General features: G+C 57.7%; 7 protein-coding genes and 1 non-coding gene across 8 annotated transcripts; 2 read left to right on the top strand and 6 right to left on the bottom strand.

Moving 5' to 3' along the window:
- Positions 1–701: 701 nt before the first annotated feature.
- Positions 702–3,233, bottom strand: BXZ73DRAFT_82839 (uncharacterized protein; the record flags this gene model as incomplete). Its single annotated transcript, XM_048023793.1, has 5 exons — positions 702–1,870; positions 2,017–2,025; positions 2,338–2,406; positions 2,466–2,590; positions 2,752–3,233. The coding sequence occupies 5 exons, from the start codon at positions 3,231–3,233 to the stop codon at positions 702–704; spliced, it is 1,854 nt and encodes a 617-aa protein (XP_047871396.1).
- A 1,338-nt stretch (positions 3,234–4,571) lies between these two features.
- On the top strand, positions 4,572–6,972 carry BXZ73DRAFT_93434 (Fungalysin metallopeptidase-domain-containing protein; the record flags this gene model as incomplete). Its single annotated transcript, XM_048026659.1, has 10 exons — positions 4,572–4,739; positions 4,812–4,982; positions 5,042–5,132; positions 5,184–5,431; positions 5,489–5,616; positions 5,669–5,983; positions 6,096–6,395; positions 6,469–6,615; positions 6,677–6,750; positions 6,821–6,972. The coding sequence occupies 10 exons, from the start codon at positions 4,572–4,574 to the stop codon at positions 6,970–6,972; spliced, it is 1,794 nt and encodes a 597-aa protein (XP_047871395.1).
- Positions 6,973–7,147: 175 nt separating this feature from the next.
- On the bottom strand, positions 7,148–7,219 carry BXZ73DRAFT_t209. The gene has a single exon. It is a non-coding gene; the product is annotated as a tRNA-Glu (tRNA).
- Positions 7,220–7,398: 179 nt separating this feature from the next.
- On the bottom strand, positions 7,399–9,193 carry BXZ73DRAFT_108060 (uncharacterized protein; the record flags this gene model as incomplete). The annotated part of the gene is made up of 12 exons (XM_048017059.1): positions 7,399–7,663; positions 7,735–7,784; positions 7,838–7,886; positions 7,947–8,011; positions 8,210–8,231; positions 8,288–8,373; positions 8,433–8,554; positions 8,615–8,657; positions 8,738–8,752; positions 8,831–8,994; positions 9,056–9,090; positions 9,144–9,193. The coding sequence occupies 12 exons, from the start codon at positions 9,191–9,193 to the stop codon at positions 7,399–7,401; spliced, it is 966 nt and encodes a 321-aa protein (XP_047871394.1).
- Positions 9,194–10,290: 1,097 nt separating this feature from the next.
- BXZ73DRAFT_108059 (uncharacterized protein) lies at positions 10,291–12,022 on the bottom strand (the record flags this gene model as incomplete). The annotated part of the gene is made up of 12 exons (XM_048017058.1): positions 10,291–10,522; positions 10,599–10,648; positions 10,707–10,755; positions 10,816–10,831; positions 10,886–11,029; positions 11,076–11,092; positions 11,152–11,237; positions 11,311–11,432; positions 11,495–11,556; positions 11,719–11,848; positions 11,906–11,940; positions 11,994–12,022. 12 exons carry the CDS (start codon positions 12,020–12,022, stop codon positions 10,291–10,293), a joined length of 972 nt encoding a protein of 323 aa, XP_047871393.1.
- A 1,322-nt stretch (positions 12,023–13,344) lies between these two features.
- BXZ73DRAFT_11702 (uncharacterized protein) lies at positions 13,345–13,587 on the top strand (the record flags this gene model as incomplete). Its single annotated transcript, XM_048017451.1, has 1 exon — positions 13,345–13,587. A coding segment is annotated over one exon (243 nt), but the record flags the coding sequence as incomplete, so codon positions are not given.
- A 2,551-nt stretch (positions 13,588–16,138) lies between these two features.
- BXZ73DRAFT_108057 (NAD-P-binding protein) lies at positions 16,139–17,179 on the bottom strand (the record flags this gene model as incomplete). Its single annotated transcript, XM_048017057.1, has 5 exons — positions 16,139–16,597; positions 16,660–16,699; positions 16,754–16,860; positions 16,923–17,057; positions 17,114–17,179. 5 exons carry the CDS (start codon positions 17,177–17,179, stop codon positions 16,139–16,141), a joined length of 807 nt encoding a protein of 268 aa, XP_047871391.1.
- Positions 17,180–18,338: 1,159 nt separating this feature from the next.
- Positions 18,339–19,281, bottom strand: BXZ73DRAFT_108056 (cyclophilin-like domain-containing protein; the record flags this gene model as incomplete). Its single annotated transcript, XM_048017056.1, has 6 exons — positions 18,339–18,506; positions 18,643–18,722; positions 18,788–18,863; positions 18,930–19,085; positions 19,150–19,162; positions 19,226–19,281. The coding sequence occupies 6 exons, from the start codon at positions 19,279–19,281 to the stop codon at positions 18,339–18,341; spliced, it is 549 nt and encodes a 182-aa protein (XP_047871390.1).
- Between the last annotated feature and the right edge of the window lie 848 nt (positions 19,282–20,129).

The raw sequence follows: 20,129 nt of genomic DNA, 5'->3' as shown, positions 1-20,129 counted from the left end.
GCCCTGCGCCGCTGCCGCGGACGCGCGACATGCTGACGCGTGTTGACGCGTACAAGTTGCGCACGATGCCGGGATCGCGATACCCTAGACATCCTTGTTCACCAGCGCGACGCCTCTGCGCTACCGGCCGCGGCCAAGGAGACGACGCCAACCGTGCCCGACGTGCAGAGCTTTCTGGCCTCACGCCGGATGTACCCACTGGGAAGACGGCGGACAGCTCTTGGTGCGGTTCGTGAGGACGGTCGCCCTGATGCGCGCCGGGAGAGCGGCTCGGCGGGCCACGGCGGCGCGACCAGCATTGGATGGGCCCTTTGCAGGCGAGGACACGCATTCACCTATTCGACATGAAGAGTTGGCTTCCAGGGTGGGTGCGCCGGACACTAGGACTAGTCTAGCAGTGTGGCTCCTTCGCACTGTTCGTTTCGATCCCTCTATCTACCTCTACTTTCAAATATAATGCGCGAATCTCATTAGTGATCACGCGATGTCTCCCTGTCGACCGCGAACGGAGTATTGGAAACCCGGACGCAGAGCACCTTTTCCTGTCGGCTTATGTATGGCGATAGTGAGCGGTCGTCCCGTATGTCGATGCATCCGGACGGGTGCATCGGTGTCCTTTGAGGCTGCCGGCCGGCACTCCGACGCAAGAGGTATTTAATTGTACAAAATAATCAAGGAATCAGCTTCGACATGACTGCGATCTAAGGGTCCAAAGCAGAGGCCATGAGGTCGCTGACACGGCGGAAAACTACATCTCCCCGATCATTTGAGAATCCGACCATCGACCCGTCCGCCGAAATCTCGTGCGCGCCACGCCCAATGTTGTTTGGCCACCGAAAGACGGCCTTTGTGGTACCTTCTTCGATGTTCCAGATCCAGTAGATAACGGGGGGCTTGTCTTCTATCGGGGCTGGCACGAATATTGCCGTCCGTCCATCCGCGGACCACCTCATGCCACTGATATCTGTAGCTGAGGCATGATCGAGACGGAAAAGCGTGGACCCGGTCATCGTGTCCACCACCGACCACGTCCCAGGATCCGGCAGCACTAGAACACGAGCACCGTCGGCGGCGAAGGGCGATGACTCAGGGACTCGTCGGGATAAGGAAACTGGGCTGTCTAACGGCGGAAAAACCTGCGTGACGACGGGGGTGTCCTCAACCGTCGTTGATGTGACCTTCGATGTGCGCATAATTTCATTCTTGCATACCGATATTATATGCAACTGTTCTTCTCCTTGTGTTCCTCCGATACGTAAGGCTTTGTTGCTGATGATCATGATAGAGCTCTGGATGTCGGTCGAGTTGTAACGGCAGATCCCGGTGCTCGAATCCCAAACAAAGTCGTAGGTCTTTGGCAGCGTACCATCTGGAAGCGTATACCGTAAAGTTGAAAGAACATGGTCGCCGACTGTAAACAAAGCAGGATATTGTCCTGATACGAGTCTCTCGCGCTGAATCCCGGCCAGTTCGGAAGACGGCACGAGGAGCGAGCGGAGATGCGCGAAGCTCAAAGCATCGCAGACATGCACCTGAGCAAAGGCGTCTTGAACAAATATCTGCGTGCCGTCCAGCGACCAGAGAACCCCAATAAAATGCGAGTCTTTAGCATCCAGCGGAAGGTGCCCGATTCTCTGGGGGATCTTGCTTGATGTTGAAGAGCTAGTCGCAAGGGGGAGAGAGTACATGTGGACGGTTGTGGAGGAAGCATGCGCAAATTGCGCCTCGTCGGGGGAAAATGCAACGCAATGGGACAGGTCACTGTCGGGGCGGTCGCTTGTTTTGAACCACTCGCTGAGCACTGGGAGGCCCGGCTCGGTATCCCAAATCGTGAGTTCCGATGTGTGGATCCCACCATGCGCAATGCTTGCTGCCCATTTCCCACAGGAACTGAGAACAAGGAAACAGAGATGGGTCGCAGATCCGTAAGGCGTGCAACGCCTTTCTGAGACAGGCCCTGTCATTCCAGTGACAGTCAGTGCTTGCTGTTTGCGATATTATGATAAGCGAACGCACCCAGGGTATCTAGAGGCAAGATATGGAGCAGTTGTTTGTTGTGCAGAGTTTCGAACCATCGCGATAATAGGGTCTCCCATCTTGGCAGGTGATTCCGAGGAATGTCGTGGACTAGACACACGAGACCGGCGGAGCGGAGACCATGATGATGATATATAGCCCGGGATAATTCTTCGACAGCATCTCTCTGTTCTTTCCAACAGGGATCGTCCCACGCGCAGTACACAGTCGCGGATTGATACACCAGACGGAGTGTTCGTAGCGAGTTCGGGAGGTTCACACAAGCGCGCAATACTGTATGGTCCGGTGGTACGTGCTGACCGCGAAGCACCGGGCGTTGCATCCAGACTGAGAGCGATTCAAGAGTTTGAAATAACGTGAGGTCCAAGCCTGGTCGGATGTATTTCGGAGTCAGCTCCATTCCCGTAGCAAGTGTCATGCTCTCGTACCCCCAAGCCGATAGCCTTCTAGCTCGATGTCCACAAGCGTCGCAGCGTTCTTGACTAGTAGCGTGGTTGCCGCAGCAGGGATTATCGGCACCGTGACCCACGGTGGCTGCATTAATGCTGTCAGCCTGATTCCAGCGATGTGAATTCAACAGATGTCACCTCGAAGATCCGAAGCCGCTGCAAGCTCCTTAGTCTGCCATGCGCAGACAGAAGCGGCTTATTTGACGGAGGAGCAAGTAGATGCATGCTTTCTACGATGATTTCCTCCAGCGAAGGAAAAGCGTACATGAGGGGGTAGAGATGGAACATGTTCTTGAATTTTACACCCCAAATGATCACCCGCTTCACATCCCGATACTGACACAGGGAAGTCAACGTTGCTTGCACGAGTGGAAAAGGCGTCATTCCATGGGCGAGAAACTCCCAAGCCTGGATGTGTGTAAGGTATGGGAGGAGGACAATCGGGGCAGTGAAAGGGAAGGGACGCGGGCGGCCTCGCGCAAAGTGCTCCACAGAGCGATCGGGCTTCAGCCGGACAACTTCGACCAGGAGTCGCAGAGTGGGGTTCCGGTCGAACGTGGCGCGGATGATGGGGAGTTGCTCGCTGCTAGACACCGTGAGCGTGCGCCAGAGATGGATGCGAGTCCGGGTGATCCATGACTTGTGTACCCGGATGCAACGAGCGAGGGCCGCGGTCGAGTGTTCAGTCGCACCGAGTTCATCAATGATGTGCTCGATAACCTCGATGGGGACGCGGGGGGACGCCATGATAGGACGAAAGAGGAGAGAGGGCGATGATGCGTTGTGGGTCGGGTCTCCCGCTCGAGGCTTGCCGGACGAGCTCAAGCCGAGAGGGCAGATCAAATTCAGGGCGCTCGCCGTGTGGAATTCCGACGGTAACGGATCATGCCGCGCATCCAGACAAGCCTCTCGGCCCGATATCGGCCACGCTGTGACATCACCTAATCTTGTCACATCAAGTTGTACCACGTGACTTGGCCACGTCTGTTCTCTCGAGGCTTTCAGCTTCCCAGGGACCAAACGCTCTGAATCGTGCCATGATCGCCGTCGACGAGGGTTGCTCGTACACTAAGTATGCATGTACAGAACACGCCTTTGCCCCGCCAATTGGCATCATGTTTGTCTCGTTTTGTTCTTCTCTACCCAGGGATGTTACTGATGAGTCACCACAGTGGATGCGGCCAGAATTCGCCCCAACCTGGTGCTGTCAAATGCCATTATACGCGACGCGCTTCCACCTCAAGACCTCATGCTCTCATTTCTAGTCCGGATCTCATGGCACGTAAGTATGGTCTCAGCAGAATTAACTTACGCCAGGATGATTTTCTGGCCGCCTGTCATCTAGTCAGTGAACAAAACTTCATTGAGCGCGAACCAATACTGAGTTATTCTGAATGCGCTCAAGGGCTAGCATCCGTCCATGCCCTGTCGTTATCAGAACGCACCACATATAGAATGCCAAGCTCTTGTCCACCTGCTCAAGTTTCCCTGGGACTCGGAGACTTCCGGCCCGACAGCAGCGCCCAAGGACTTCGCATTTGCGCCGCCCACGACCTGCCACATCCGCATCCACTTCGTCCATTGCCTCCACGTGTAGACTATCATTTCGGCTCTCGGAAGCTCTCGTAAAGGTGCGCACCTTCACGTCGTCCACCTCCGAGCACCTCACATGATCTGCTCACGAAGCTCCAGGCATGCATCTCCTTCCCACACCCGTAGGACACACCCATTCTTTTCCCCACGTCGCCTCGCGCGACCTTGAGCCTCTTCCCCATTGCATGCAAAGTTCGTAGATCTTGAAATTTGGTCGACGTGACTTAACGAGCGATTGCGCCGGCCGCGACCACGCTGTTCCCATGCTGGACGCGATAGCGAACCCGCCCATGCGTCGCGCATCGCGCGTCCCTGCTGGTCCCCATGCACTAGAGGCCGGATCTACATTGAGAATGGCGAGCGGCCTCGAGCCAGGCAAGGTACAAAAGTCACAAGAACAACGCATGAACAAGCCAGACGACCCTCCGCGAGATCCCGTCCATCACGCCCTCCTGACCGCCCCCGACTCGACTGGACCGTCTGCACATCGCGATGAAGTTCTCCAACGCCTTCTTCCGGTCTGTCGTGCTCGCTGTCGTGTGCGCCGCTTCCGCCAGCGCCGCTCCGTTTGCGAGCAGCCTCAAGCACACGACGATCCAGGTCCGCAACATCAGTCCATCCCTCGTCGTCGAGAGCTTCCACCCTGAGGCGTCGCTTGAGGTACGTCTTCGTCCTGGTATTTTCACTAGGGCTACAATAATGGAATGAATGATCTCTGACCTCATGCCATAGACGTTCGGTGAGGGACTCGACCACGCGCTATCGGCGCGCGACGTGTTCAGCATCGAAGATGCAACGGCCGCGTTCATCCAGTCTCGTACTGGTGTGGACGCCGAGTCTGTTGCATTCCGCAAGAGCTTCTCCAGCGACATCACTCAGCACGCGTTCGTTTCCCAGCAGTTCGTGCGTACTTCTACACATTTGCTCGCATCTTCCTCATTCATTCAACATATCGGTCTTAGAACGGCGTACCGGTCTCTAACGCAGTGGCGAACGTAGCCTTCAACAAGGACAACAAAGTCGTCTCGTTTGGCTCGTCCTTCGTCAAGCCCAGTGCGTTTTCCCGTACCCTCGTTTCACTGCACCTCTGACGATTTGTACTAGCGTCGGTCCCATCAACAACCCCCACGGTCTCACTCGAGGACGCCATTGCCAACGCTGAGAGCGCTCTCTCTGGCAAGTTCAACGAGCACCCCGCGACGCTCGAGTTCGTTGCCCTCAAGGACGGCTCCCTCGCCCTTACGCACGTCGTGCAGATCCAGAACGACGAGACTGGCGCATGGTTTGAGGCCTTCGTGGACGCGCACTCGGGCAAGCTAGTTCAGCTGACGGACTTCGTCGCGAGGGCTTCGGCAAGCATCAATCGTGCCTTCACCCAATAAGTTTTTCTCACGCATATGCCCTTGCAGTACCTTGTCCTTCCTATCCAGAAGGAGGTTCTCACCGAGGGCTTCGAAACTCTCACCAACCCCCAGAACACTGCCGCCTCCCCCGACGGCTGGCATAGCACCGGCTCCACGACCACGACGGACACCGAGTACGTCGTCTCCTTTCCCTTCTGATTGCCTAACACGCTAATTCCTTTCCAGCGGCAACAACGCCGTTTCCTTCAAGGGCGCGCAGACGAGCACGACCCAGCAGTCGTCGGCGACGGACAACTTCGTCTTCACCCAAAACCCGAACGCCGCGCCGACGACGCAGGCGAACCTCGACGCCGCGCGCACGAACGCGTTCTACATCGTCAACTCCATCCACGACATCTCGTACATCTACGGCTTCACCGAGGCCGGCTTCAACTTCCAGACCAACAACTTCGGCAAGGGCGGCACCGGCAACGACCGCGTCACGATCTCCGTCCAGGACTCGGCCGGGATCGACAACGCCGACTTCGCGACCCCCGCCGAGTGCGTCTCCTCTCCTTCTCTGCCCACCCCCGCTCGCCTTCCCTCGCCTTTCCCCGCCTTTCCTCCGTAGTTCTCGCGCGCGCAACTGACCGACGAGCGCACCCCACCACAGCGGCCAGTCCGGCCGGATGCGCATGTTCCTCTGGGACTTCACGAGCCCGATGCGGGACGGCGCGCTCGAGAACGACATCGTCGCGCACGAGAACACGCACGGGATCAGCAACCGGATGACCGGCGGCGGCACCGGCCGCTGCCTGCAGACGACCGAGGCCGGCGGCATGGGCGAGGGCTGGTCGGACGCGATGGCGGAGTGGACGGAGCACAAGGACGCGACCGTGCCCGACTTCGTCCTCGGCCAGTACGTCATCAACGACCCCGCCGGGATCCGCTCCCACCCGTACTCGACGTCCATGTGCGTTCGTTCTGCGCGCCGCCCGTCCTGCGCCCGAGCTGATCATGGCACCCGCGCGCGCGCGCGTTGACAGGACGACGAACCCGCTCACGTACGCGAGCCTCCAGACGCTCACCGAGGTGCACGACATCGGCGAGGTCTGGGCGAACATCCTCCACAACGTCTACGCCGGCCTCGTGGGCGTGCACGGCTTCTCCGCGACGGCGAAGACGGACGCGACGTAAGCGCAGACACCTTCTCTCTCTTTTCGCTGCACGCGTGCTTATCTAGCCCGCGCGCAGCACGACCGGCGGCAACACCGTCTTCCTCCACCTCTTCCTCGACGCCTTCACGATCCAGCCCTGCAACCCCACTTGTGCGTCCATCCTGACTTGTGTGCCCCGCGCGCGCAGGCGATCTAATCTCCACCTTGACTCTGCCACCAGTCCTGACCGCGCGCAACGCGTGGATCCAGGCGGACGCGAACCGCTTTGCTGGCGCCAACTTCTGCACGCTGTGGACCTCGTTCGCGTCCCGCGGACTCGGCGTGAACGCGGCCAACCACAGGAACGATTTCACGGTCCCTGCAGGTTGCTGAACGACCATTTTCTGAGTTGTCCGGGGCGGTTGCCCTTTATGGAGTCATGTGGAAAGAAAAATGTACACTATCTGTTGGGAAATTGTACAATATGACACTGTGATTTATTGTGCCATCACGAGGATTGCTTGACGAAGGCGTGTGCTTGGACAAAAGGTCAAAATTTTAAAAACTATTCCGACACGGGGAATCGAACCCCGGGCTATCGCGTGAGAGGCGATAATGTTAGCCACTACACCATATCGGATTCATATGTAGCAAAGTTGAATGAACATATTGTGCCCTTCATCATGTTTGAGGAAAGCCTTCCCCGTGACGTGACACATGCAAAGGAGACAACAATATAGAGATCACCAACTATAGTACAGCGAGCACATAAAACCAGCATCATAAGCTATTAATCCACCCCGAATCCGAGGCTGAGTCTCACGAGTCACGAGTGCCGTCTTTTGTCCGTATGCGATCCTCGTACTCGTACTCGAGCATCTCGTGGTCCCCCTCGCTTGCGCGGACGTCTTCTGGCCGGTGGTCGTAGCTGACGGAGGTGTAGCACAGCGAGCCCATCGTGCGCTCGAAGCGCACCGTCGACGGCTCGCTCTCGTCCGAGTACGAGAGCACGCCGTCTTGCGCCGCCTTGAGGTTCGCGCGCTGCAGACGGACGAGGAAGCGGGAGACGAAGATCGAGGTCATCCTGTTTCGGTCGCGCGCGAGGCGGGCAGATCAGCAGGGTGGCAACGGGGGGCGCGACATGGGCGAACGCACGGTTGGGTGAACACCGTCACGTAGCTGTGACCGCTGGCGGGATCGGTGAACTGTGCCGGGTCCGATGAAAACGGTGGGCGTTGGAAGCGGGAGACATGCGTACCGCGAGCACTGTGAGCACGACGTGCAGTATGTTCAAAGCGCACATCGCTCTGCAAAGAAATCAGTAAGCTGAGTAGTCGGTTTGAGAAGGTGGTTATGAAGGAGCCTACGCGAAGCAGTACAGTCCTGGTAGGGGAATGAGCTCAGTGTCAGCCTTTATCGAATACCGCATGTTCTAGAGACGAAACTCACCATCCTGAAGCAGAATGTTCGAAAACGTTGCTTTTCGGCTTTTCCATCTGCTTCTGGACACCGAAGTCCATACGAGGGTGGACCAGGTCACGAAGACGACGATGAGGTCGGCCGAGATAAGACATGTCCGCGATGCTATCGCCACTAACCGCGCCACAGATCAGAGGAAATTTGAGCGTACAGAGTAGTAAAGATACGCACGTCTGTTGGTAACAAGTCAGTGCGGTCACGAAGAGCAAAGATGCACATTACGACTCACTGCTTTGACAATTCCGCGCTCCACGTGATAGCCGCAGAACAGTGTCCCGGGGTGACTTCTGCGGGTTCCGTGAATGAATAGCCAGACTAGCCGGAGCTCGCGTCAGTACGATCAGAAGGGGAAGACGGACGCGAATAGATCCCACAAAACCGATGCCAAACGGTACCATCGACAACAGAAAGATAAGCCCAGCCACCGTGCGCCCCATCCACAGGTTGTACGAGGGTCTGAGGCGCATGAGCGCGAGTGCGCGCAGCGACGAGAATGCTGTCACGCCAAGCCGCGGTCAGCGGCGAGCGCATTTCGGAGCGACGCAGCCAAGCTCACCTGCCCATATGAAGTACCTCAGATAGTCGAGGGCATTGCCGGTCTCAGGGACGGCGAGACAGCTGGTGGAATCGTGCGTCAGATCAAGTTACATCCACAACTAGGCGGGAGTAGCGGAGCCACGTGTACGGCGTACCTCTGCGAACGAAATCGAATCAGTGATTGGCTCAGGGCGGGGGGAACCGGCGCACCCAATCAAAAGCATCGAGTACGTACTGCGGTTGTGCTGGGCGTAAAACGCGTGACCAGAGTGTAGAAGGCGTGGACGAGGGTGATGTAGCGGCTGGCGAAGAAGAGCGCAGTGGCCCCGGTAAGTGGCGTCCACCAGAAGTAGGCGACCTCTTGTGGGAGGAGAAGGAAGTGTTCATAGATGACGAGGGCTGGAAGGGCGCGTATTGCATCAGAAGCTTGCCAATGCTGCTTAAATTGAGTGTTAGTCACCGCTTGCGGCCACTACGCAGTAGCTGTTTATGACCCTAGGGACTGACACGTGTTAGACAGGCTTTCAGTGAAGGAGAAGACGACGCACCCATAGAGGAGCTTCGCGACAAGCCGAACCGCTTCTGAAGAATGGGCCATGCGCGCCGAGCGGCGTGAGGGGGGAAAGCGGACAGGATTTTCAAAGGAAGTCCTTTTAGAAGTTAGTCGCGAGCAGGAAGTCTACAACGTGGCAAATGCGCTAGAAGACTTGACAACATGCCGGGATGTGCTTGAAAAAGAACGAGGAACGGCCAGATGAACAAAGTTACCGATTGGACGAGCTTGGGAGAGTGAGACGAAAGGCTATAGCGAATTTGAATTTTCGATCTGGTCAGAGTCTGGCAGATTCATGCGAAAGCCGTCCACCGGCCCGGTACTCCGAGTGCCCGTCGCCGTTCCGTAGCCCGTAGCTGTTTGCTCTCGACTCTGATCCTCCCGACTGTCAACCAGTCCTTCATCGACATCTTCGACACAAGGCACGGCTTTTCCTTTGCTTGAAAAACTCACATTCCTACTACAACACCTTCTGTTCTTGGCTTGTCCCTGTATGCGCCTTCGAACCCAACCCGACCCCCGTGCCTCACTCCTCAGGCCTCAAACGACATCGAACTTTGTGGCCTTAACAAAAACGATGCTCACTCTCCGGCGCAGAGCCCATCCGTGCGCCATTGTTGAAATGACGCAGAACCTCTTCCCGGGATAATGAGGGCAAGAGGAGATAGGGACGGTGTGGATAGTGAGCTCAACTATTCTTTCTTTGTCCCCGACGACGTCCTCGAGCCGGGTAAGATCGTTTGGGCCGGTAACGACGCACGTTTAGCAGGTAAAGTACATGGTCGGCTCTGGGTGGATATTCGGGCGATGGCGAGGGAGGGGGGCCTGGGATTTGGAGGTCCCCCAGGAGAAAGCGAAGTTCGCGTCGAGTACTCACGCACCGCCCTTTGCAATCCCATTTCTCTCTGTTTACCATCCTCACCAATCATCGTCGTCGTCGTCTCCCTCATTACCGTGTTGGCGATCTCAATTATTGCTTGGAGGTCAACGTGTAGACCTGTGTAGACGATCTGAGACGAGAATCATCTATCGTTGCTGACGAACAAGTCCACTACGTGAACGACCCCAAACTAATCGAGAGAAAGCTAGCGGTATCGTACATACATACACACAGGCTACAGCGCAGATGGATCCGTTCGGCCTCACCTATGGTCGAACCGTTCCTCGTCGCCTCTGTGCCCGTCAAGCTCATGCTCTCCGCCGCCCGCCCCGCCTCCGGGCACGTAACCTATCGAGCCCATAGCACGCTCGAAGCGCACTGTGGAGATTTGGGCGCCGCCGGTGTCCAACTCTGAAGACCCTCTGTCCTGCTCCGCTTCGACGTTCGCGCGCTGGAGGTGGAGCAGAAAACGCGAGACGAGGATAGACGTGATGCTGTAGGCAAGAGACGGGAAGGCTGTCAGCACACGGGGAGTCTGCCCATGTGCGAAGGCAGAAAAGTGACACGTACGGCTGCGTGAACACCGTCACGTAACTATGCCCGCTGGAGGGGTCGGTGATCTGCGCGTGTCGCAGTGATTGAGAAAGGAAAGCGCGACATGGTCAGGGGGACGCTTACCGCGGACACGGTCAACGCTACGTGCAGGATGTTCATGACGCACAGCGCGCTGCGTGACCACGACGTGAGATAGCTGACGGGACGATGCGGGACGTGCTGAAGCACCCACAGGAAGCAGAGCACCCCTAAACAAAAGCCGGTTCAGTCAGCCGTATACGAAGCTTGAAGATGCGCCTCACCGTCGGTAACGAGGACGCCGGAAAACGTCAGCCTTCTGCTCTTCATGCGGCCCCGCGCGGCGTCGCTCCACACGAGCGTGTACCAGGTCATGTAGACGACAAGGAGGTCCGCCGCGATGAGACACGTCCGACTTGCGATCGCCACTGTAGGTGATTATGAACATCAGTGGTACATCCCCATGAAAGGCACGTTCTCCGCCCTTACAGCTGCGCGAGGAAAGCCGTCAATGCACGGATAGCACGATGAAAACGCCGGTTCGACGCACTTCATGGACAGCTCAGCGCTCCAAGTGATCGCGTCGGCGCACACTCCAGGCGCAACCTCGGCCGGCTTCGTGAATGCGTAGCCAGACTGGGGCCCGATCGGAGTATATGATGTCAGCTTGAAGTGGACTTTAATCAAAGGAAGAGCGGAAGCGACTGACGAAGCTGATGCCGCAAGGGACCATGGAGAGGAGGAACACCAGCAGCGCGATCGCCCGCCCCGACCATTCACGCTGTCCGAGACGCAACTTCAGCAGCGCAAGGGTGCGCAGAGAAGAGAATGCTGTGATCGCGAGTGGTCGGTAAGCCACAGGTAAATGCAGGGGCAGGCGGGCCCAGACTCACCGGCCCAGACGGCGTATCGCGAGAAGTCGAGTGCGTCCGCAGCTTCCGGAACCACGATACAGCTACGTGTCGCCGTGAGCCTGCTGTAGTAGTACAACCGACCCGCTACGCGCACCTCTGGAGCGGAAGCAAGGCCAGCGACCGCACTTAACGATCGAGTGCTGCTAGGGCGGCCTGGAAATTCGCGCACCTTTGCTGTAGTCGGAACAAATTTGTCGACGAACGTGTAGAGGGCGTAGACGAGGGAGATGTACCGGCTGGCGAAGAAGAGCAGGGTGGCACCGGTGAGCCGCGTCGACCAGAAGTACCGGACCTCTTCTTCGAGGAGGAGGAAAAACTCGGCCACGACGATCGCTGGTAGGGGGTCAGGTTGAGTGCAGCGGGGGCGTCATCGAGAGGAAGATGAATCACCATCAGACGCTACTACACAGTAGTTGTCGATGACCCTGTAAAGCCGGCTTAAGTGAGAAACAGTTTGAGGACAGAGCGGGACACGTACCCATTGGTCAGCTTCGCGATGGCCTGCATGGCTGGTGTTGAGGAGTTCATGAGTCCGGAGTGAGGCACACTGGAGAGGTGGGGGGAACTGAGAAAGAGTCAGACCGTACTTCTGAAGCACTCTGCCCCCCATACAAATAACGAATACGCGAAAACCTTGCCGTGGACTTGGGAATGCTGTGGTGCGGAGCGCTGCCACGACGGGAGATGACGACTGTCCACATTGGAGCAAGCGCTGCATATATCAAGAGAAGGTCTACTCAGCGCAGGGTCAGACGAGCTCAGGTGGCGTGGTGAGAGCTACGAAGCCAACGGCACGAAGGTACCGGCTGCATTAGACCCATCTTTGGTCTGGCCGTGACCTGTGGGGCGGCTCCTGCGTGTGAGTGCGGACACCATTCCGCGGTAGGAGCGCGAGCGAAGCGTGATGTACTTGCCTGCTAAATTTGTCGTCACGAATCATGACGGCTTCGTACAGAGCTGAGAGATGCCATCCAGGACGATGGAAGGCGGTCACAGATGAAAGCATAGACCAGTGACTGAGGGCTTGAAGTATGTGTACATGCCGTCATCGGGGACGTCTGGAAACGGACCGGTGTCCCAGAGGGTTTATCCCTGTTGCCTTTCGCTACCATCGCGAAGCTATTGAGAAGATAGGGATCATTGCATGTACGTGAGGGTTCCGCATGAAGACAGTTGTGCAGGAAGACTCGCTGAGGCGTACGCTCGAGCGTCACTGTGGGCGATTCCCGCGCTGCTCTCTCTCTCTCAACGTCGACTCTGGTTCATCACCCCGCTGTTCTCCCCATACCTCTTTCACCTTCCTGCGTGGCGTCCACTCACGAGTTGCGGCCATCTCGAAAGTCGACACAATTACCTTAATTCCGGGTATCAAGAGCAACTAATCAGCGCGCCTTACGGATGGTGAAATATGTATGTAGCGCATGTGGACCACTGGGTGGAGCGGCTAAGGTGCGCAATTCTTGTATCTCTCTCGATGTCAACCTCCTCATGTCGTCGACCACCGACTTTAGGACATAGTGTGCTGCCTCGACATATCTGCACACACATCCCCGTGAGTCCTCCGAAGTGGCCCGATGCGTTAGGTAGCCTGTTCGGAGGGCGGGGAGTACTGTTGTAGTCTCGGCTTCCCAATGGAAACAATGTCTATCCCCGAGTTGAGCGCGCGGCATCCATCACCGCAGGCGGAATTCCCCACGGCGAGGCGATTAGGTTCGCGCTCTCCTTGGGTCTGCTCTCTCGCCTCGTCCCGCAAGCCTCCAACGAGAAACTGCCCTCACGGCGCACCATCGTCCTTTCTCCTCTGTCATCCTGTCATGTCATTTCCCCGTGTCCCCATCGAGGTCATTGAGCACATGATCGATGAACTCGGTGCGGCCGAAGATACCACGGCCCTCGTTCGTTGCATCCGAGTAAACAAGGACTGGATTCCCCGGACTCGCATCCATCTCTGGCGCACGCTCACGGTGTCGAGCAGGAAACAACTCCCCGTCATCTGTGCCACGTTTGACCGGAACCCCACTCTTCAATCCCTGGTAGAAGTGGTCCGGCTGAAGCCCGATCGCTCAGTGAAGGATGTGGAAGGCCGGCATCCGTTCCCTGTCACTGCCCCGATCGTCCTACTCCCATACCTCATCCACATTCGGGCTTGGGAGTTTCTCGGATACAAAACTAGAGAGACACCTTTTCCGCTCCGGCGAGCGACGTTGGTTGCCCTGAGCCAGTATCGGGATGTGAAGCGGGTAATCATCTGCTGTGTATATTTCAAGAACCTTTTCCACTTCTACCCCCTCCTGAACGCTTTTCCTGCCCTGGAAGAAATCACCCTAGAAGACATTGAGCATGCTTGTATTTCGTCAAATCCGTCGCTTCTGTTTGCACGACGCAAATGCAAGGGCTTGCAGAGGCTTCGGTGGTTGAAGGTAACACCTAATGAATCCACATCGTTGGAATCAAGCTGATAGCAACCCATTTATACTAGTTTGCTCCGTTATCGGAAATCCATCCTACCGCGGCAAGCACGCTGTTTGTCAAGAACGCTGTGACGCTTGTGGTCATCGAATTGGACGGCTCTTACCTTGCGGGTATGAGAGCATGACACTTTCCAAGTAAATGCAGCTAACTCAGAAACGGATCCGCCTAGACTTAGACCTCACGCTGTGTCACAATCTTGAGTCGCTCTCCGTTTGGATGACACTCCCGGCGATGCTCATCTGGAGCCAATTATTGGACTATACGGTATTGCGTGCTTTCATGAAGCTCCCAGGCTTGCTACGCACACTCCGTCTAGTGTTTCACTCCGAGATGGTATACTGGGAGTGTGAAGACCCCAGCAAGACAGGAGAGAGAGAGATTGAAGAATTCTCTCAGGTTGTGGCTCGTCATAATCGTCTCCGCTCCGCCGGTCTCGTGTGTCTAGTTCACAACCTTCCGCGGAATCACCTCGCAAAATGGGAGACTCTGTTCTCACGATGTTTCAAAACTCTGCATCATAAAAGCCTGCTGCATATCCTACCACTGGAAAATACGGGTATTTCTCTTGTTATGATAGAGTAAACGGCAAGCACTGACTGCCATAATCACAGTGTCTATCTCAGAAAGGCGTTTCACGCCTTACGGATCTGCGCACTGTCCCAATTGCCTCGTCTTCAGTTCACGTGGAAACTGGGCAGCAAGTATCACGAATTGGGGTGCCGACCCAGCCGTAACGGCGCTCACGATTTGGGATACTGCGCCAGGCATCCCAGTACTCACCGAGTGGTACGAAGAACACACACACGAAGACGAGCCCCATCACTTTGCGTTGTCTCCCGACGAGTTGCAGATCGCGTATGTCTCCTCCAGAACCATCCACATGTACGCTCTCCCCCTGGCGACTAGCTCTACAACATCTAGCAAGATCCCGCAGGGAATCGGGCGCCTTACACTGGATGTGAGAAACGCGCCTTTTGTCGGGGTTCTCTGGTCTCTGGACGGCATACAAATATTTGTTCAAGACGCCCTGGCTCAGGTGCATGTCTGGGATGCTTCAAGCTTCGCGCATCTCCGCTCGCTCCTCGTACAATCTTCCGAACTGGACGAAATTCAGCGCTTGAAGGGCCACTTCGATCGGTCTTATTGTTTCTCTGCAGTCGGTCATCGTATTCTTTCAACTCTACGATTAATTCCTCATGAAGGCCAGGCGAAGAACTACATCTTTTTATGGGATCCGAGCACCGGGACCTGCCATTACAAGTCGACCGACAGCCAGAACCCTATTCTCAGCAGTAAATTGTGGAGCGGAACACGAGGAGAAGATCAGTTGCATGTCATCTCGGCATGCCAGGATGGAACTCTGCGCAAATCGAAGGTCGCACCAACGGTCGAGGATACCCCCATCGTCACGCCAGCAGTGTTTCCGCCAATCGACGAATCAGACCTGTCATTCGGCCGCCGTTGGTCACCCAAGTTCACCGCCGACGGTGCTCGTCTCTTGGTGCGGCCGGACCCTCAGACACTGTCGGTGGTGGACACGATGACCGGGTCCACGCTTTTTCGTCTCGATCATGCTGTGGATATCTATGGCATGGAGTGGTCTGCAGATGGACGGACGGCAGTATATGTGGCCAAAGAAAACGACGTCTCTATCTGCTGGATCTGGAACATCGAAGAAGGCACCACAAAGACCGCCTTCTGGTGGCCAGACGGTCGCAGTATAAACCGGCTCGCGATTTCCGCAGACGGGGTGATGGTCGGAATCTCGAACCGGGCAGGAGATGTGGTTTTCCGCCGTACCAGTGACCCCATGGCTTCTGCTTTTGACCCGTAGATCGCAGTCATGTGGAATCTTGATTCCTTGATGAATTTGTACAATTAGATACGTCTTACGTCGGGATGCCGGCCGGCAGCTTCATAGGACAATGATACACCCATTTGGATGATGTATGGACATGCCGCACGACCGCTCGCCATCACCATAAGCCGGCTGGAAAAGTCGTTCTGCATCCAGATTTCCAACTCTCGGTGCGGGATCGACGGCCAAGCATCGCGTGATGAGATTCACAAATCCCATTCGAACGTAGCTTGGCGACGCTCAGCACTCCTATTCGCACACCACATACAACAAACGCGACTTTCGCCACACGCCTATGGAACCCCGCTCGTGGGCGACAAGAACGCCCCGTTCTGCTCCGGGGTCAGCCCCTCCACCGCCTTCAACATCTTGCCCACCGCCGCCTCCGCCGTCTGCACGACGACGGGCACCCCCTTCGCCCTCCACGCCGCGATCTGCGCGCCCATCGCGGCGAGGAGCGCGGGGTCGAGGTCGCCAGGCGGCATGGTCGCGGTGGTGTCCACCGTGCCCGGGGAGACGGTGGCGACGACGAAGCGCTCCGGGGCGAGCTTGGCCGCCCACTTGGCGGTCGCGGTGTGCGCCGCGGCCTTGCTCATGCCGTAGCCGACCATGTTGTCGAGCGCGAGGAGGCGGATGACGTCGGGGAAGCCGCCCTCAGTGCCGATCACGACGACCTTCTTGGTAGGGCCGGCGCGGAGGAGGGGGAGGAAGGTGGAGATGCTGTGGATCGGGCCGAGCGCGTTGATCTTGAACTGCGACGAGAGAACGGGTGGGTCAGCTGGGGTCGCACTTGGAGTGGTGCGGCAGGACTGACCATCTCGATCAGCGCGTCGTCCATCTCGTCTAAGTCCTTGCTGCGCGGGGCATTGCGTCAGCATCGAGCCACGGGCAAGAACAGGTGCGCTTACAAGTCGTCGAAGCCCTTGATCACGGAGGGAACGTCCAGCTTCGCGGCGTTGTGGATGAGGCAATCCAGCTTCCCCCCGGAGAGCGCGCCGACGGCGTCTGCGGCGGCCTGTCGCATGTGAATGATGAGCAGCAGACACAACGAACGGCCCAGGAAAGCCAGACGCTGACCTTCATCGAGGACGGGCTCGCAACGTCGCCTTGGACGATGTGCACGTTATTCAGTCCCTTGACGGCATCGCTGAGGAAGGTCGACGAGGACGGGTTGCGCACAACGGCGTATACCGTGGCATCGGGATGCGCGGCCTGTTTTCTCGAAGTGAGCGCTGCACCTCGTGCTCATAAGGACGCGGGGCACCCACCAGCTGACGGACGAACTCCAGACCGATCCCGCGGGAGGCACCAATAACAGCGTAAGAGGTTGGCATCTGTGAGGGGTGTGGTCAAGAGGCAAGGTGGGTGGAAAGGAGGTGGAGACGTCCTGGGGCTTGAAGGCCCGTTGACAGAAGGTTAACGTCTGTCTGGACGATCGAAAACTGAGTTCGATTCTGGGAAACAAAGTTCATTGTATAGCCGCGGTGTATTTGTAGTCGTTGCACTTGAAAATTTGAAAGCTGGGACCCTGTGACATTTTCTGACGCTGTCGGATAGAAGGAAAGGTCAGTTACGAGCGGACTGGCCGAGACAGGCGTCCCTTAGGCTTTGGCCTTAGTATTGCGCCAGATTGAGAGCTTTCGACAAAACCTTCTACTCGGCTCTGAGTGGTTTCATGACGCACAAGGCCTCGTCGATAGACTGGATGCATGCACATATGCGTGTGGATATGTGTTTCCATGCGTCGAAGCACGGCGGCATATAGAGCGGGTTCTCACTTCTGCGTCGCGACGCACTCGAGCTTGAAGCGTGCGGCCTCCACAGCAAGTCAGACGTGTCTCGTCTGCGACATTACGTCCAGCTCCAGGATGTTCACGCGCACGCGCATTTCTGGTGTTCGCCTGGATCCAAGTCGCCGCTCGCTCCATCCGTCGATGGCGCGCTTGAAAGCAGCCGTCTGCCTGACCCTGAGGCCGATCGAGAGGTCGCGTGAGTTGCGCTTCGCCAGGTCTCGCACGAACAGCTGCTCACCGCGTCCCCGCGCGCTTGAACTCCACCAGCCACTGGCGCACTGTGTGTCGAGGCCGTCTATATTCCTGCTCGGATAAGAAACTCTTATCGCGATGAGCGCATCCTTTCAATTTTTACTCTGGGCGCCCTCACCTGGCGTTGTACCCGCACGGACGACCTCCTCGTGAGGCAACCGGGCGGAGTCCAAGGGTCAGACTGGAAGCGCACGAAGATTGGGCAGGTGTAAGGCTAGGGGGAACGAAATGAGAGGCGAGAGCAAGAGCAAACAGAGCTGTATTAAGTAATGGCAAGATAATAGATGAAAAGTACGGGGACGCATGTACGCATGTGGTCCGGGACGGGGGAAAGCATGTGCTGATATCCAACATCCTAACAACCTTTTGCCACGCCGCGAGGGCCGAGACCGCGACGGTACACACCGCACGTCCGGCGCCCTCCCTGGGGTGCGCGGAGTCACGGCATCTACTCGTCGACGGTGCCGGAGGAGGCGACGACGACGCGAGTTTTCGGCCGACCGGACTCGCTGCCCGCAGCCTCAACTTGTTTGACGACATCCATACCGTCGACGACTTCGCCGAACACAACGTGCCGGCCGTCGAGCCATGACGTCACCACAGTCGTGATGAAGAACTAGACGTAAGGATGAGCATTCGTTCCACGCACGAGACGAGCAAGACGAGCGGAGAGACAGGAGCGAAGGATGGGCGGTGAGGCGCGAGAGAGGCATCTGGAACGACTGGGAGATGTAACGGGCACAAACGCTCACCTGTGAGCCGTTGGTGTCAGGGCCAGCGTTCGCCATGGACAGGAGACCGGGCTTGGTATGCTTGAGGTCGAAGTTTTCATCTGCCCGGCGCAGGAGCTGGGTCAGCACACGGGAGCGGCGCAGGCTGTACGCGGCTGTTGCGTACCAGAGAATTTTGCACCATAAATCGACTTGCCGCCCGTGCCGTTGTGTCTTGTGAAGTCGCCACCCTGGAGCATGAACTGCGCCGCCAAACGGCTCAGCATCCCGTCGAAGCCGCGGGCGCACACGGGGAATGGGGGACGTACGTTTGGGATGATGCGATGGAAGCCGCTGCCCTGGTAGCCGAAGCCGTGCTGGCCGGTCGCGAGCTCGCGGAAGTTCCGCGCGGTCTCGGGCACGACGTCATCGTACAGCTTGAAGACAATGCGACCGGCAGGCTTCGAGTCGATCGTGATATCAAACTGCGCGTATTCCAACTCTGGGTGAGCTCCCTGTTCTCCATACTCCTGCGTGACGCGTACGTACGAAGACTTTCGACCTGGGGCGCAATGCGGCATATGAGTATGTGACGTGTCAGGGTGCGCGCGCGAAAAGGACGTACATGGGTTTTGCAGCAGCAGACGCTGTGCTCATAAAACGGCGGAGGAAGGAGGTCATGATGTGACAGACAGACGGGGGGTAGACAAGGTCAGTGGGGGGAGGAGGACAGATGCGACTCAGCTCAAGCGAGTGCAGGCGCCCGGACGAACATACCGGCACGTGACTTGCGACGGAGGCTCGTGGGCGCTCAGAGCGGAGGCTCGATATTTAGAGTGCGGGAAGGCGCGAGTGCGAGTGTGCGCGGTGGGTATGTGGGCGACGGGGTGTGGCAGACGGAGTGTATTTGTAGGCAGTGGCCGGCGCAGACGGTCGATATAAGTACATAAGTTCGCGCGAGCAGGTGCCATCGGGCCCGCGCGCGCACGCAATTTGCCCGCCGGCCTTCGAACTCGAGCTCCCGCGCGCGCGACGGTATTGTCGCCGCTCCGGAACGGGGGTGACTTCTCTTCACCAGATCTCGCTCCAGGCCCCGCGTGGGGGCGCGCGCGCGACGTCGGGGTAGATCCTGATTCCTGGTAGATCGCCCACCCACGTGTTGGTGCGCAGTCTCCCGGCGCGTGCTCAGCGCTGAGTGCACTCGTCGCCACCGTCGCGGGCCTGACGGCCCCGGAGGCGCGCCGCGCCCGATCGCCGTGATGCACGCGCGGGCGGAGGCCAGGTGAGGCGGCGTGCTGCCTCTGGAGTCGGTCCTGCGCTGTGGTAGACTCGCGTCGTGCGCGCGCGTACTTACGCTTTGAGTTCCAGGTTCGCGTTGTCGTCACGGAGGCGATTCGGGCGCCCACGCGCACCACGATACGGCGATCGGGGGGAGGAAGGAGGCGGTGGATTTCTTCGGTCGAACGTGCGAGCATCAGAGAACGTCGTCCGCAGCAGGGCGGGTGGTGGCGTGCGTGCTCACCGGTTTA

The sequence above is a fragment of the Epithele typhae genome (assembly GCF_022376455.1).
Source record: "Epithele typhae strain CBS 203.58 chromosome Unknown BXZ73scaffold_138, whole genome shotgun sequence".
NCBI classification, from domain to species: domain Eukaryota; kingdom Fungi; phylum Basidiomycota; class Agaricomycetes; order Polyporales; family Epitheliaceae; genus Epithele; species Epithele typhae.
Note: the sequence above shows the minus strand (reverse complement) of the source record. Positions and strands in the feature narration are given on the sequence as shown.